The 16,034-nt window shown below is 41.3% G+C and overlaps 1 protein-coding gene across 2 annotated transcripts in view; it reads left to right on the top strand.

The window, feature by feature from the left end:
* The first annotated feature begins 653 nt into the window (after positions 1–653).
* exosc7 (exosome component 7) overlaps positions 654–16,034 on the top strand; it is a 36,774-nt gene continuing 21,393 nt past the window's right edge. The window contains exon 1 of one of the 2 annotated variants that reach the window (XM_084081104.1): positions 654–682. Coding sequence is in view for 1 of the 2 variants with exons in the window: in XM_084081105.1 (XP_083937231.1) it covers positions 686–742 (57 nt within the window). In the remaining variant the exon portion in view is untranslated. Of the gene's footprint in view, positions 743–16,034 lie in introns of both variants that reach the window. The other variant, XM_084081105.1, reaches the window with a different exon arrangement.

Raw genomic sequence — 16,034 nt, 5'->3', positions numbered from 1 at the left:
CTGTCTGTCTGTCTGATTGATTTCTCTGCTCTCCAGGGCAGTGTTGCCATATTTTGTGAGAGAAATAAGCAACCAGGTCTAAGAAAACAAGCCCAAAAGAAGCGACACATCGCCACACGAGCGCTTTATAAACCAATATGCTATGCCGATCTACAAGCTTGTAGATCTGCTATTTTCAAAAACTCTTGAAATAAAATGTGGAATACTTGAGCTGCAAAAAATTCCTGGCACATTTTCATGAAAATATTTGAGGACGACTGGTTTAAATAATAATGAAAACATTTGGAAGCAAGCCAAAATAAGCAACTACACTTTAGAAACAAGTAAGAAAAAAAAACGCAACCTGCAACTACCAATATTTACAAGCAACTTTACAGAAAAACAAGCCCAAAGTCGCTTATGATAAGCGGACATCATCGGGACATGGCAACACTGCCTCTGATCCCCATGCATACCCTACACCCCCCATACAAAATGTGTCAAATACGTTTATTTTTCACGATTTTTCTTTGAAACTTGCAAATCTACAGGCTCAACGTCGCATCGTGACCCTGGTTGCTTATTTTGTCTCACAAAATCTGGCAATACATAATGGGCTGATCTTCTTTGTCGCCGGTTGATGACGCTGTGTTGTTGTCCCACAGACCCACACATGCTGCTGTAACTGTAACAGTGTTTTTATGTCATGGCAACTGTACAAGTCAGCGAAGCCGAGAAAGTGTATATACTGCATGGTATACGAGTAAGTATCATTCATTCTCATTTACTGCATGGACGAGTAAATATAATTAATTCTCATATATGCATGGTATACGAGTAAGTAGCTGTAGTTTACAACCCTCGTAGACGTATTTACGATTCTGACGTCTTCAATCTACGAGAGTTGTAGGGTTCACCCCTAGCCCTAGAATGTCTGTGATCTTACATACATTTCAAGTATTTCAAATACACAGTCATAGATAACCCTCGTCGGCGACTGTCTGGATGGGGGCGCGACTTGAGTGACGGACCCACTCAAGTAAATGGGTCCGTCACTCAAGTCGCGCCCCCCTAGCGCATCCAGACAGTCGTCCGTGTGCAGCTCGTGGAAAAGTGGAGATATTTGACTAAACACACGTTTTCTGGCAGAACTTTCAAATGGATATGAAACTAGAGGACAAAATATGACTCCAAGTCTTAGGAATTAATTATTGGGTGAGTACAGACGGAGTTTAGAGCACTTTTACGGCCGCGCAGATCGTCACTACACAGCGCGCCGACGAGGGTTATCTATGACAGTGGTTCTCAAACTTTTCTTTTCAAACTTTTCCCCCAAATTGACACTTATTAGCCCACGGACCCCCATTTGAAAAGATAAGCCAGGGACCCCAATAAGAGAAGGTTTATACGGCTTTCTAGCAGTGATTCTCAACCATTTTAATGTAAAGGACCCCCAGTTTGACATGTATTAGGCTACGGACCCCCATTTAATGGCATTTATACCTCTTGGACCCGAATTTATATTATAAAATCAATGTTAATTTAACTCTGAGAGTGTACAAATGGAACCAAATGGACCCGGTCCATTTGGTTCCATTTGTACACTCTCAGAGTTACAGACCCATAAGGGTCCATTTGGTTCCTGTCCATCATTTAGCTGGGGACCCCCTGGAACCGCCTCAAGTACCCCTGGGGGTCCCCGTACCCCACTTTGAGAACCAATGATCTATGACTGTGTATTTGAAATACTTGAAATGTATGTAAGATCACAGACATTCTAGGGCTAGGTTCACCCCCCAATGGCCAGCTGGACTTTCTGCACTATGCCCTGCAAAGTACTTCAAACGTGTACAAATTGAAAATAAAGGTGCTTACCGCAAAGCCCCAAATGTTAACGACTCCTACGGCATAGTACGTATCCCCGTAGAGGTATATCTTTCAATAAAGAAGTATTTTAATCCAGCTTGTGTCGGAATCCTCACTGTTCTTCTTTTGTTTAAAATGAGTTTGAACTGCGCAACAGCGATTTGGCGGTCGGGAGGTGTATTGCGCACTGCTTCTTTTTTTGTTTAAAATGACTTTGGTCTCGGTTCGGTACGCGCTACGAACCGAACGATATCAATATACTTTTTATTTATTTATCAAAGTCAGACGATGAGCTCTGTGCTTTAGGTTTACATAGTTGAGCCCAGATCGACTCGAGGTTGATCGATTGGATCTGCGCTCAACTACGCAAACCTTGACTTTAGGTTGATCCATTGGATCTGTTGAGTGCAGATCCAATGGATCAACCTAGTTACGTTTAGGAATACCTGGTGGCAACCATTCCGAGGTCGTCGGATTTGACCCGGGTGAGCGTGTTTTGGGGCGAGCGTTCATTCGTGGCCTGGAGCATCAAGCAGTGTTGCAGTAAAGTAGAGTAGCGTAGACAAGAATTTGTTGAACATGACCACCAGGAGGCAGTGTTTATCCCCAAAAGATAATGATGCTTAGAGAAATGCAATAACCACTTTCAACCTAGCATCCCTCTTTTGGGCATGTCATTATAGGTGCATTTATAATACATAAATAAAATAGCAGATCTACAAGCTCACAATGTGTCATGTCTGTTGTGTAACATATTGTGAGCTTATAGATCGGCTATTTTTGAAGGACTACGCCGTCATAACAAAGTATGAAATGGGTACTAAGTGGTTAATCTGTCATTAAATAACCTATTGACTTATCTTATATCTGTTACTTCTTCCCCATTCTGGCCCTGCCAGTTCAGCCAATGCCACTCCAGAGTTTGAGGGTCGGGGGAGGGCGAGGAGCTCGGGACAGAACTGAGTAAGTTGTCACATTGGTGTGCAGAATTATTCTATGATCAAACAGCTCTCGGCCAACATACAGTACATGTGTGTGCATCTGTGATTCAGGGGGGAAAAAAACATGAAAGACTATTTTTTTCCCCTGTTGCCAAACAACAGAATTCCCAAAGTGCACATATCAGAAGATGATGAAGGAGGAAAGGAAATCGAGTTATCAGACGACCCCTATGACTGCATGAGGTTGAACGTACAGAATGTTCCTTGTATAGTGACCTTGTGTAAGGTAAGCAGTGTCAACACTCACTCAGTTACTGTACATTCACGAAATGGCATTCTGGTGTAAGGAGATCCTTTATATGTATTGACTGCAAGTTATGTTATATACTTTATACTTTACATTACTGCCAATGATGTTTTCAAAGCATACCATGATAGTTTTTACAATTTTGAAATAATTACCAGACTTTCTAACTTTGAGTTGACAACCCCACTTTTATAAGTTATAGACATTTGAATTGTGTTCATAGAACAATATTTTCTCCGGGGACACTTTCTTGTCTTTTACGATCAAATCAATCTGTGCTTTCAACTGTATTAAAATGCAACGATAACGTAACTTTGACCAAAAAAGTCAAGTGTTCAATGTCCTGAATAACATTTCTCAAGGAAATGCCAAGTCTCAGCAAGTTCATGTACATATTGTACTGAGATTAATGGAAATCAATATTTTCTTGGAAGGTAGGAAAAAATCAACAAAACTGTGGTATGCTTTGGAAAATTGTAAGCAGCAGTATGGTCCTTTTAACCAGTTTCAACCTGTGCCGTCCCTATTATAAGTCATTATAGGTGAATATGTTCAAGCATTTGTACACAAATATTAGATCTACCAGCTCACAAGCATATATCTGCTATTTTCATACGACATTGTTTTAAGCGATTTAAGTATACTGGAGTAATTCAATGAGATGATATACTTCTTAACCACAACATGTATACATGTGTGTGACACGTGTGTGCAACCTACAAGGAGGAATCAAAGAAATGCCAAAAACTGATGATCACACAAACAGCCATATGTAAAATGTTAAACTTCCCTGCCTTTCGTGTGTGTGTGTGTGTGTGTGTGTGTGTGTGTGTGTGTGTGTGTGTGTGTGTGTGTGTGTGTGTGTGTGTGTGTGTGTGTGTGTGTGTGTGTGTGTGTGTGTGTGTGTGCGTGCGTGCGTGCGTGCGTGCGTGCGTGCGTGCGTGCGTGCGTGCGTGCGTGCGTGTGTGTCTGTCAGGTCATCCTGCAGGAGAAGGCTTGCTCTGTGGCCACCCTAATTTGATCTGCTCATACACAGTTGTATTTCAAAAGTGTTGGCACAAATAACTGACTCCAATCTGTTCTTGCTTCATATATACAGTAAATTCCTCTGTTAATGTATTCATTGAATACAAATGTAACAGAATTAACAATGAGGACATCCTAGTGTAGTGTTGTGTTCAAGCCACATGTTCATATTGTGTTACCTGAACTGGACTTTGTGTGGCATAAATATCCAGTTAAATCCATCCATCGAACTACATAGTGATTTTTGTAAGGTATGCATGTCTAGATTTAGAAAATATGTGATAGCCTTGCACCAATGATAGCTTTAAGGGTGCTATCATAATAGATTGGGGGTGTATCCTCACACACAGAAAGATCACCGCCCTCATCTCTTCAATCCCATCCTTGGCTAAATTACCACCATGCTGTTGTGAATGTTGTGAATAGTGATGTCCTTTACCCACATGAGATCCTGAAGAGCAAGAACATTAAGCAGAAGCTGTGGAGCATGTTGTACACCTTCAGTGCTGACGATAGATACTGCATTCATGATGAGGCCGACATCACCATGATTTTGACATTGACATGTTATTATGAATACCAGTTATTGTGTAATGTTAATGAGTTTTCACAAAAATAAATCATGAATAAAGTGAACCATGAATGTTCATCAAGTTGTTTCCATTTGTTGTTTTCCCAGAGGTCAAATTTAACCTGGACCTGGCCTTTAACATGTGAGATTGACCTGGTATTAAAAAAATGACATCAGGAATGGATTCTAAACATATGAAAACCATTTTAAAAAAAAATAGGTATATCACAGAGGTATTCTAGGACAAGCTGATCAAAAGTTAAGCCAGGTGTTTAGTGGCCATTTTGGATATTTTCTTACACACTTGCACTATATTCTGTTTATTGGATTTCATAATACATTTCCTTAGAATCTATGCATGTAAACATGGTTTTAAATCTTTAGGTCATTTATAAAGGAAGCCTTTGTGAAAGAGAGGGTCACTAATAAGAGAACCATCAGTTTGAAGTAGTAGTAGTATACAGCACTAGGGCTGTATGTAGGTATACAAAAATCACTATGAGAATTATTCCCCCAGATGACACTGATGACCCCATATCATTTTCTTGTTTTTCTTCTCTAAACGTTTTCTTTTTTTCCTTTTTTTTGTTGCTGTCTTCCTCCGGGTTTTTAGTCTTTATTTTTAAACCTATTCTGTGAAGCACATTGAACTGCACTTGATGTATGAAACGTGCTATATAAATAAACTTTGATTGATTGATTGATATTTGTCATCAGTGACTCGTCAGTGACAACAGGAGAACTATGCAATGTAGAAATACTGTTATAAGTAAAAGTCAGGAATTTGAAATTTACTTGAGTAAAATTACAAAAGTATTGGCATCAAAATGTACTTAAAGTAGTTTCTGCAAAGACAAACAAAGACAAAACTTTTAGAAAAGTACTTTTATTTTTCCCGATAGAATGGGCCTGGAGGCTTAGCCCACTGCCTGGAAAAGATTCCCTGTGTGGAAAAGATGGATAGATGGGTTAATCATAGATGATTATATAAGAACATGGCCTGGTGTTCCTGATCAGATATAAAATTGCAGATATATATTATTCAATGAATACAAGAACACAAGATAATGACGTACTTTTACATACGGATGGGCAGGTGCCCAATTCGTCCCAGGAGCTGGGGAGCAGGTATGACTGCTGGGAGTGGGACAGGGGCAGGTATGACTGCTGGGACAGCTGGGACAGGGAAGAGTGCAGGTGGGAGTGCGAGTGGGGCGGGGGGGGGCAGGGCAGGGAGGCCTGCTGGGGGCGGGGCAGCTATGGCTGCTGGGGGGGCCACAGCTATGGCTGCTGGGGGGCCCACAGCTATGGCTGGTGGTAGAAGGGCCTGAAAAAGAGTTAAAAAATGTTGGAAAAAAGCACAATATTTCTGATAGCAATCAGTGTTATAGTGTTTGCTCAGTAACAGGGGAATGACAAGTTCTGTTATAGCATGGTGTACATGGTGTACAGTGTACAATAACATTGAGGTTCAATGTTAGCAGTGGTGGAAAAAGTACTCAAATTCTTTACTTAAGTAAAAGTACCAATACTGCAATGTAAAAATACTCTGTTACAAGTAAAAGTGCAGAATTCAAAATGTACTTGAGTAAAAGTACAGAAGTATTGGCATCAAAATGTACTTAAAGTACGAAAAGTAAAAGTTCTAAAATGTTTGAGAATAGCAGATCTACAAGCTCACAACGCGTCGCATCGCGACACGTTGTGAGCTTGTAGATCGGCTATTTTCAAATAGCCTATGTATGAAATAGGGCTAAAGTGGTTAATGTATGTTCTATAACATCATAATGTATATCTGCAAAGTAACTAGTAACTAAAGTTTTCAAATAATTGTAGTGGAGTAAAAGTACAATATTTGCCTCTGAGATGTAGTGGAGTAAATGTACTTAGTTACTTTACACCACTGAATGTTAGTGTAGTGTCCAACTTACCCATAACAGTCCCATATTCAGTGGCATGGGTGGCATGCCAAGGTGGTCTGAGAAATAATTTAGAGAAAGGTTAATGATTGAACTATATGTTGGAATTACATACAGGTTTGCTGGCATGGAAAATGATTCATCTGTGTTTAATTAACTATACAGTAAGCAATATTCACATTAATTTAGATATTCTGTTCAATTGATTGGCTTGGTTTTTATTGACATTTTACCAAAACAAAAAGCATACATATGACCATATATCTTTACATATTTGTCATCAATTGTTAGGTAACATTTTGTCTCTGAGGGTTTTTTCGCTTTGGGAAGTCTACCAACCTTTAAAGGTAGGGTAAGTGATTTTCTTTGGTTAAAATAAGTGTTAAATAGCTCTATATTCTGATAGTACTCATTGCTATAGAGCAGTGATTCTCAACCAGTGGTCCGGGGACCACCAGTGGTTCTTGAGGGGGTTCCAGGGGGTCCCCAGCCAAATGAATAATTAGGAACCAAATTGACCCTTATATGTCTGTAACTCTGAGAGTGTACGAATGGAACCAAATGGACCCTAATGGGTCCATTTGGTTAAATTTGTACACTCTCAGAGTTAAATGAACACTGATAATGATTGATTGATTGATTGATTGATTGATTGATTGATTGATGTACTTTATTTAGTAAGTAAGACATGAGAACAACACATGTACAATACAAGGTCGACTACTAAACTGGAAGACTCATTAAGCACTGAGCTTGTTTAAGATGAGATTCCCATGCACACAAATCATGATGACATATTAGAGACAGACAGATACACACACACACTACTATACAGAACGTCATACAATCAGCTTACAGGTTACTGGTATGAAGAATGAAAAATATGTACAAGAGAAGAAAAAAACGCGGAGGGGGGGGGGGGGGGGGCGGTAGGTTAAGACTTACGGTACGTTTTAACAGCGGGCAACTCTGGGCGATGCCGGGCGACATCGCCCAAAAAGATAAAGAAAATCCATCTTTTGGACGATGTCGCCCGGCATCGCCCGGCATCGCCCGATCGCCGGCTCTCATAGACTTTCATTATATTTTTGGGCGACGTCGCCCAGTATTGCCCGCTGTTAAAACGCAGGGTTAGACAGTCGAATTGCAGCCTCCTGAAGGTGTATCTTTAGGGCAGTTTTGAAAGTGAGTAGGGTTTTACACTCCTTTACTCCTTTTGGTAGGGCATTCCACATGTTTGATGAATAGCATGAGAACGAGTTAATTCCCTTTGTTGAGATAAATATGGGTTCAACATGAAAAACCCGCGAACCGACAGTTCCTGATAGTGGTGTTTGACTTTTTTTTGATTTTTTACATTTAGGCTACAGCTCTCGTCTCTCACATGTACATAAACGTTGAGATTTCAAATATAAAGTGCTTAGCCACGAGCCACGGATGGTACAATGGTGGTATAACGTGGTAAAAAGCATTTTAATTCGATCGCCGCCTTTTTTTTGTGTGTGCAATACAATCCTTACTTCCATGGACTGTTACCATGTCTTTCTAACTAAAGTATTCAATCAATCAATGGTCGGGTCAACTTGCAAGTAACATCAGTACAGTATTTGACAGTACAGTACTTGAGTACATGTACTCAGTTACTTTCCACCACTGACCACAACCATCTGTTACAGTACTTGAGTACATGTACTTAGTTACTTTACACCACTGCTTTCAGACCGGTTATAAGTAGGATATAACTTATTTTTATACAAGTAAGGTGGTAAATGTTATAATGATCAAATCTAGAAAACAATAATGGACATACTTCGAGCAAAACCGGCTCCACGGCGGCGACCCCCGGGACCAGCTCCAGCCATCTTTTCTTTCTCGAATCTGAAAAACATAAACATTCAGTATAAAACATTAGTATAATATAGTTGTAATTAAGCTATTAATTCAACTAAAATGATACTGACTAACGTTATGGACATGACGCGAAGCTTACCAAGTACTCTCGCAGATTTGTACATGCGGCCTCTCGCAGATTTGTTGAGAGACTGAAGTCAAACGTTAAGACCCTTGACACTAGAGTGAACAGAAAGTCACGTGTTTTGGCGTAGAGGGCATGTCCCATACAGGTAACGAGCCAGACAATATTGTGTGTTTTAGTCGATCCACATCAAGGAACTGGCAATTGTTTTTGTATTGTGTAGATGAATTATTCATGAACACATTATCAATATGTTCCCAACCTTAAAAATGTTGCGCCAGAATAATACAACTTAGATAAAATATGACTAAATAATTACGTTTTTGTATACAGATCTGGCAACCCAAGTTTTCAACGTGGGGGTGAGCGGGGCAGGGCGATTTGAACGTGAAAGGCCTTCGGGGCCACCACACAATTGAACATAGAATCCAGTGTTATGACTGCTTCCTTGTTATGATGCTAGTCTGTGTTGTGTTGTGTTTGTTTGTTTGTTTTATGACGTGTCGTTATGTTGTGTTTTATTTACACTTATAGCCCCTACCGAACCTCGGCCTCCCTCCGCTGACCGCTGTATAGCTCCGAGATGAGGTTCCTCGTTTGTCTCATTTCACAAGTTTTACATGTTACATGTTTTTAAGACATTGCGCAAGAGTCGCGCCCGTAGAGATAACATTACTGATTACTGGGTCAAATGTTGAATTGCATCTTTTATGCAAAATATTATGGAACCGGATGAAGACCGATGCAAATTAAATACTTTCTTCAACTCGTTGGATAGCTTTTATGGTGCGCTAGAACGTAAAACATCTGAGAGAGTGGCGGAAATGCTTTACTTTTTGGATACGATGTGCAGGGGTCTTCAACGTTTTCAGGCCAAGGACCCCCTAGCTGAGAGAGAGATGAAGCAGGGACCCCCTCTATATTGTATAAAATTGTGCTTCAGATTCAACTTTTTTTGTTTACTTGGTCTGCTCTTTTTCCCCTCTACCCCAAACACCTCTTTGCCAAAAATAGCCGATCTACAAGCTCACAAAGGCTTGTGAGCTTGTAGATCTGCTATTTTTGGCTAAAGTTCTCCTCAGAAAAGGGATGCTAGGATTCAAGTGGTTAAGGTAAAACAAAAAAAATCATATCACACGAAGATTTGGCGGACCCCCTGTAGTAACTCTGAGGACCCCCCAGGGGTCCCGTACCCCCTGTTGAAGACCCCTGCAGTGCAGAAAGGGGTAAAGAAACATGTAAAGTGGAAAATGTGCGACAATGTCGACCTCAAACGGCAGAGACAAACGAGGAACCTCTCGGAGCTATACAGCGGAGGGAGAGGTTCCGTCGGAGCTAGACTGATCCCTGTCTTGTTGCCATGAATCTTTACCTTCATTTGATCTTGAAGGTAGGTAATTATCCATCTATTGTGTAATTGTACCTCCTCTATCACCAACTGGTCCCTCAATTTGGGAGGGCGTTTAAAGACCACAGCAGGGGCTTCTTTATAAACCGTATTGAGTCTTATTTTGGTCTCACCGGAGTGGGGTAATACAGGTGCAGTCGAGACATTCACAAATTAAATATTCACCTTCCGTTCACTTCCAACATCGGTATGTCAACAGAACTGTCCAGACCTAATGTATCATTCTTTTTAATGATAGACCTTGAAGTCATGTATCTCTAATTCACACAGTAAAATGCCTGACTAGGTTCAATCTGTATCACTTGGGAGAGGTATCTTCACACAGAGACTTACACAATCAACAGGGTTTGCACCGAGCTGCATAAAGCATGTTCCAACCACTAGAGGGAGATGGAAACCGCAACACAATGTAAAATACACCACAGTAAAACTACTGGGCTACAGAAACACCTCAGGACAAACTGTGCATAAAATCTACTAGATATAAAGCTTCTTCTCACATACATACACAGTGGTAGCATACGACTCAGATTTTATATGAATTTTCAAAGTTTTAAAACTTAGATGGTTGCTGTAGCACCACCAGGACTAGGAAGGTTGTTTTAATTTGTTTCTGTTCTGTCTTGTTTTTGATGTGAATATTGATGTGACAATGAAAATGAAATTGTACTGTGATGTATCTCGACGACACTGCAAATGAGGGCAACCTCAATGTCTTTTTAGAATAAAGGTTTGAAATGAAACTAGAAAAAGACAGGTCTCCGCCAGGTCAGGTTATTGTGGCCTCCTGGTGGCGCTATAATAGGCCAATGTGAAAAGGGTGTAATTTATTCTGAGGTCTTTCACGGCAGTCAGACACAGCATTCATGATTTGAGGCATTTTGTTCCAAAAATGTGTTTTGCTAAATTAGACCTGCTGGTGGCGCTATAACAGGCCAATGTGAAAAGGGTGTCATTTCTTCCTCGGCCTAGTGGGAATGTGTTTGTGAAATTTCACGGAAATTGCAAGCTGCGTTCATGGTTTGAAGCAGTTTGTTCAAAACGGACCAATCCTGCAAACTTTGGATGGCAACCTTAACCAATGAGGATGGAATATGGGAAATCGGACAGATCAGGGTTGATCACATGACTATAGAGATACTGTGTATCGATTTGCATGACGTTTGGTTAAAAACTGTAGGAGTAATGTGAAAAAATGGGTTTTGCACAAATCGGCCTCCTGGTGGCGCTATATCAGGCCCATGTGAAAAATTTGAGGCAGAGGTTCGGAATTGGCATCCAGGGAGTGTGTGTGCACAGTTTCGCAGCGACCGGGCCAACGGTGCCGGAGATTTGGTGGTAACACACGGACAGGACGGACGGACACACACACGGACGGACGGACGGACACACACGGACGGACGGAGGGTAAAACATACTCTCTCGCCATGCCTTCGGCCTGGCGGAGACAATGAAATGAACTACCTGTGATTGTAAATTCTCCTCTGATCCACTAGGTGTCCCAAGGCTGCCACATGGCCAAGATGATCATTAAGTTGATCACATCAGTGGGTGAGGTGGTGAACAACGACCCTGCAGTGGGAAACAGACTGAAGGTCATCCACCTGCACAACTGTCTCTGGCTGAGAAAGGTACTCAGATCAGTGGATGAGAGGATATGAGAGCTGTACTGCCCTCAATTAGTATTTGTTTGATCGCATAAGTTTAACTATGCCACCAGACTGGGGATCGAACCCCATTCTCCATGTGTTATGTGTGTGTTATTGTAGGTTTGTATTAACCCAGAATGTATGCTGCTTGTAGTGGTGGAAAGTAACTAAGTACATGTACTGTACTTAAGTACAATTTTGAGGAATTTTACTTCTACTCCACTACATCTCAGAGGCAAATATTGTACTTTTTACTCCACTACAATTATTTTAAATCTTGAGATATTAGTTACTTTGTAAATTTGGATTATTAGAAAACATGCATTAACCACTTCAGCCCTATATACTTCGGCTAAATGAAAATAGCCGATCTACAAGCTCGTGCTTGTAGATCTGCTATTTTCAAAAGATTTGTATACATTTTGAAAACTTGTGAAATGGGACATTCTGTGTAATGAGCAATATTACTTTTTGTACTTTAAGTAAGTTTTGATGCCAATACTTTTGTACTTTTACTCAACTACACTTTGAATACCAGGCTTTTACTTGTAACAGAGTATCTCCACATTGTGGAATTAAAACATCTCAGTACTTCTTCCACCACTGGCTGTTTGCTTCCAGTGATCCCTGCAGCAGACCTGTCTGAGCAGATCTTCTTGGCTGGTACAGAGGCCTCTGGAACAGGGAACATGAAGTTCATGCTGAATGGAGCTCTGACCATCGGCACCATGGATGGAGCCAACGTAGAGATGGCAGAAGAAGTTGGAGAGGAGAACCTCTTCATCTTCGGTATGAAGGTGATGGACGTGGACGAGATGGACCAAAAAGGGTGAGAAGATTCATCTGCTTTCAGGCAAATTGCATAATTGATTAATGGGTCAATTAGCCTGTTTGATTAATCTACTGTATGTGATGTCATTTAGACAATAAAATGACAATAGAATATGGTAAAAAAATAATTATATATATATATATATATATAATGAATAAATAAAAAGGTATAAAACTGTCAATGCTCTTTCATTTTGTAAAATGGAACAAAGAAGAGCATTGAGGTCTCATACTGAAGAATAACAGTGTGACTTCCCTGAGCAATCTGAAGCTATGTTTAACAAGTTACTAAGTGTGTAGTTTGTGAACGAAGCAGCAATGATTTGCTAATGTCATAATGAAAGTGTGTGTGTGTGTGTGTGTGTGTGTGTGTGTGTGTGTGTGTGTGTGTGTGTGTGTGTGTGTGTGTGTGTGTGTGTGTGTGTGTGTGTGTGTGTGTGTGTGCGAGTGTGCGAGCATGCATGTATGTCCAGGTACAATGGCAGAGAGTACTATGATCGTCTTCCAGAGCTGAGGCAGGTCATAGATCAGATTCAGAGCGGATACTTCAGTCCCTCACAGCCGAATGTCTTTCAAGACCTCGTCGACATGCTAATGAACCACGACAGGTAGGGTGTTAGAATTAAATGATCTTCATTGATGCCCATTGGGGGAAATGTTACTACAATAGCAAATAATAGCCTAGTCAGTAGATGAAATATGTAATGAAAAAATACACTTGTGTATAAAATATGCACACTTGTGTGCTCTGTTCTTCTCTGCAGTTCCAAAGAGTTTGCTGACTACGAGGCTTACATCCACAGCCAGGAGAAAGTCAGTGAGCTGTACAAGGTATCTGACTGGGAAACATTTAGGAATCATCTCCATTTGATCTCGAGATTAAAGGACCGTACACACCACACAGGGAGCCTTTTTTTGGTGTGTGTGTGTGTGTGTGTGTGTGTGTGTGTGTGTGGGTGTGGGTGTGTGGGGGGGGGGGGGTAATTAGGCTTAAAATATCTATTTTTAAGCTGTTGTTTGTGTCATGAATACCCGATTCATAACTTAATTAACACATAACTTGAATATTACTCTTCCTGTATAACAACCTAAAGAGTTTATTCCTTTAAAAGTGAGGCACAAATTAGCTATAAGCATCATGATCTTCCTGAGAGATCATGATTTTTTTTATGTACGACCTACGGTTCAAGAGTTATAGGCTAAAACATGAAGCGGCCTGTAATTGCACCACCAGAAGGACAATTTGAAAAATGAATTACATTAAAAAACAAGGAATAAACCTCATATATGATGACAAAAAGACAGGAAACACAACAGTGATATTCAGAACAATTATCGCCAAGTGAAACAAGGAAGTTCACAAAGGACAAACAGTTCTAAATGGAGACTTAATGAGTTAACTGCCCAACATACTGTGTCTGTCCTCACCAGGACCCCAATGAATGGACCCGCATGGTGATCAGGAACATTGCAGGTTCGGGGAAGTTCTCCAGTGATCGGACCATCTCTCAGTATGCCACAGAGATATGGGGGTTGCAGCCTTCTGACATCAACATCCCGCCCCCTAACAAACCACCGTTTGAGTCCTGTGAGGTGTGAGGTTTTACATAATGAGGCAACGTAACATCATCATCATCACCTATACGTTTTTAATTGAACAATTTAATGATAGAGCTGGGTGGTATCATATGATAATATATTAATTAGCGGCAAGTAAAACATGCATTTTAAATAATGAATATTACATTAAAATGTTTCTTATGTGTTGTTAAAGGTGACCATCAAGCTGACTAATGAGCCTGGTTCCAAGGACTCTGGAGATGCTGGGTGAGTTGCTAAAACTTAATTGTACAAATAGATTTAGCCTGGCAATCTCATCAGCCAAATATCCAACCCAACACTTCTGGTTCTTACCACAAAATGCAAGAAGCTACAGTATGCATTCTCTTTCACTTCACAAGTTTTCAGGTGTAAAAGTATGGGTGAAATTATTGCAAACTACCCACACATTGCGGTTATATTTAAAATAGGAACAAGCATACTGGTAAAAAATATCAAAAATAAACAAAATAAAAGACAGCAGTGGAAATGGACTTAACGATGCATGTAACTACTCAACTGACACTGCTATGCCAATCACAGCTCACCTCACACTGCTAAGGGGAGCAGCAGAAGCAAGAGGAGCAGGGAGGAACCAAGGCATGGGGTACTGATGGAGGATGAGCTGCTGGAGCCCATAGACCCCAGGGCAGCAGAGCCATGCCCAAGTAGTACCAGCATTGCCTACAGCCATGGACGACTGCCAGAATACAAGCAGGTCCGTCACACACGGTCCGACAGTCCTAACTTTGACACCAGCTATCGGCCTGAGCCTGAACACCACCTGCTGCCCCGTGAACGAACCAAAAGAGTTAGGTTCAATTCACCAGCAGAGTCAGCGTCGAACTCCAGTCTACAGGCCTCAGGAAACAGTGACACCTGCTACCATGGTGATTGTCCCCGTGCCGACCACCCCCATGCCAGCTGCCCTAACACCAAACCGTACAATGTTTATGACAATACCTACGAAGCCCGGCATTGTGACAGTCCGTATGATCCGCCTCCTTCCGAGCTGCTCCAAGATCCCTCACCCCCTCCTCCTCAGCCTGCTCTTCCTCCTCAAGCTAGACAGTCGTCTGTCCCCACATCCTCCTCCTCCATCTGTACTGAACCTCCGCCACCGCATTCTCCCCCTAGAAGCCTCTCCCTCAGACCTCTCAGCCCTCCCCATCACCTGACTGCCAGTCAGTCATCTGCTAGCCAAATGACATACTTTGGCATACCGTTCTTTGACAGCACAAGTCCCAAGATCCCTGACCACGACCTTCTGCCCCGTGAACCAACCAAAAGAGTTTGTTTCAGCTTACCAGCAGAATCGGGGTCAACCTCCACTCTGGAGGGCTCAGCAAACAGTGAAGATGACATCAAGACCAAACAGAAAGGAAAGGTAGGACTTTCAATTAATTCAGCATTTTAGCGTCGTCCAAAAGAAATTTGGGTTGCAGACTGTTTTAAATGAAAACACAACAAAAGTGTGCTTCTGTTGTTTGCTCTTATTACTTTGTGGATATTAATGCCTTCTCTGTTTTTTTGCAATTGTGCTTGCCATTTTAGTCTTTGGTCAGTCTATTGTGTAAATTCAACTCGTTCATTACCAAGGGTCTAGACCAGAAACTCTCAACTCCATCCCTACGGACTTATATGTTATACTTATATGCTACTGTCCTTATATGTTATATGCCCTAGGTCTAAATTGGTCCCCATTCATAATTATTGTCATAAGAGCAGACCAGAGCAACACATTCTCACACCCCTTGCGTCAAACAGGTGACGAGTTGGGACAGAATTTGACCATGCAACAGTCGGCAGAAGCAGACTTTACACTGCCACTCACTTGGATGACGCCTTGCTCGGGGGCGCCTAACAGCGTTCCTGCCTTGTTTTAATGTTTTTAGCATACACATCAACCTATTACAAGTTGTGATTTAGAACGGCACTTCCGCATTCCAGTAGCCGGGAAGCT

Source organism: Gymnoscopelus microlampas (genome assembly GCF_963454915.1).
Source record: "Gymnoscopelus microlampas genome assembly, chromosome: 15".
Taxonomy (NCBI): domain Eukaryota; kingdom Metazoa; phylum Chordata; class Actinopteri; order Myctophiformes; family Myctophidae; genus Gymnoscopelus; species Gymnoscopelus microlampas.
Note: the sequence above shows the minus strand (reverse complement) of the source record. Positions and strands in the feature narration are given on the sequence as shown.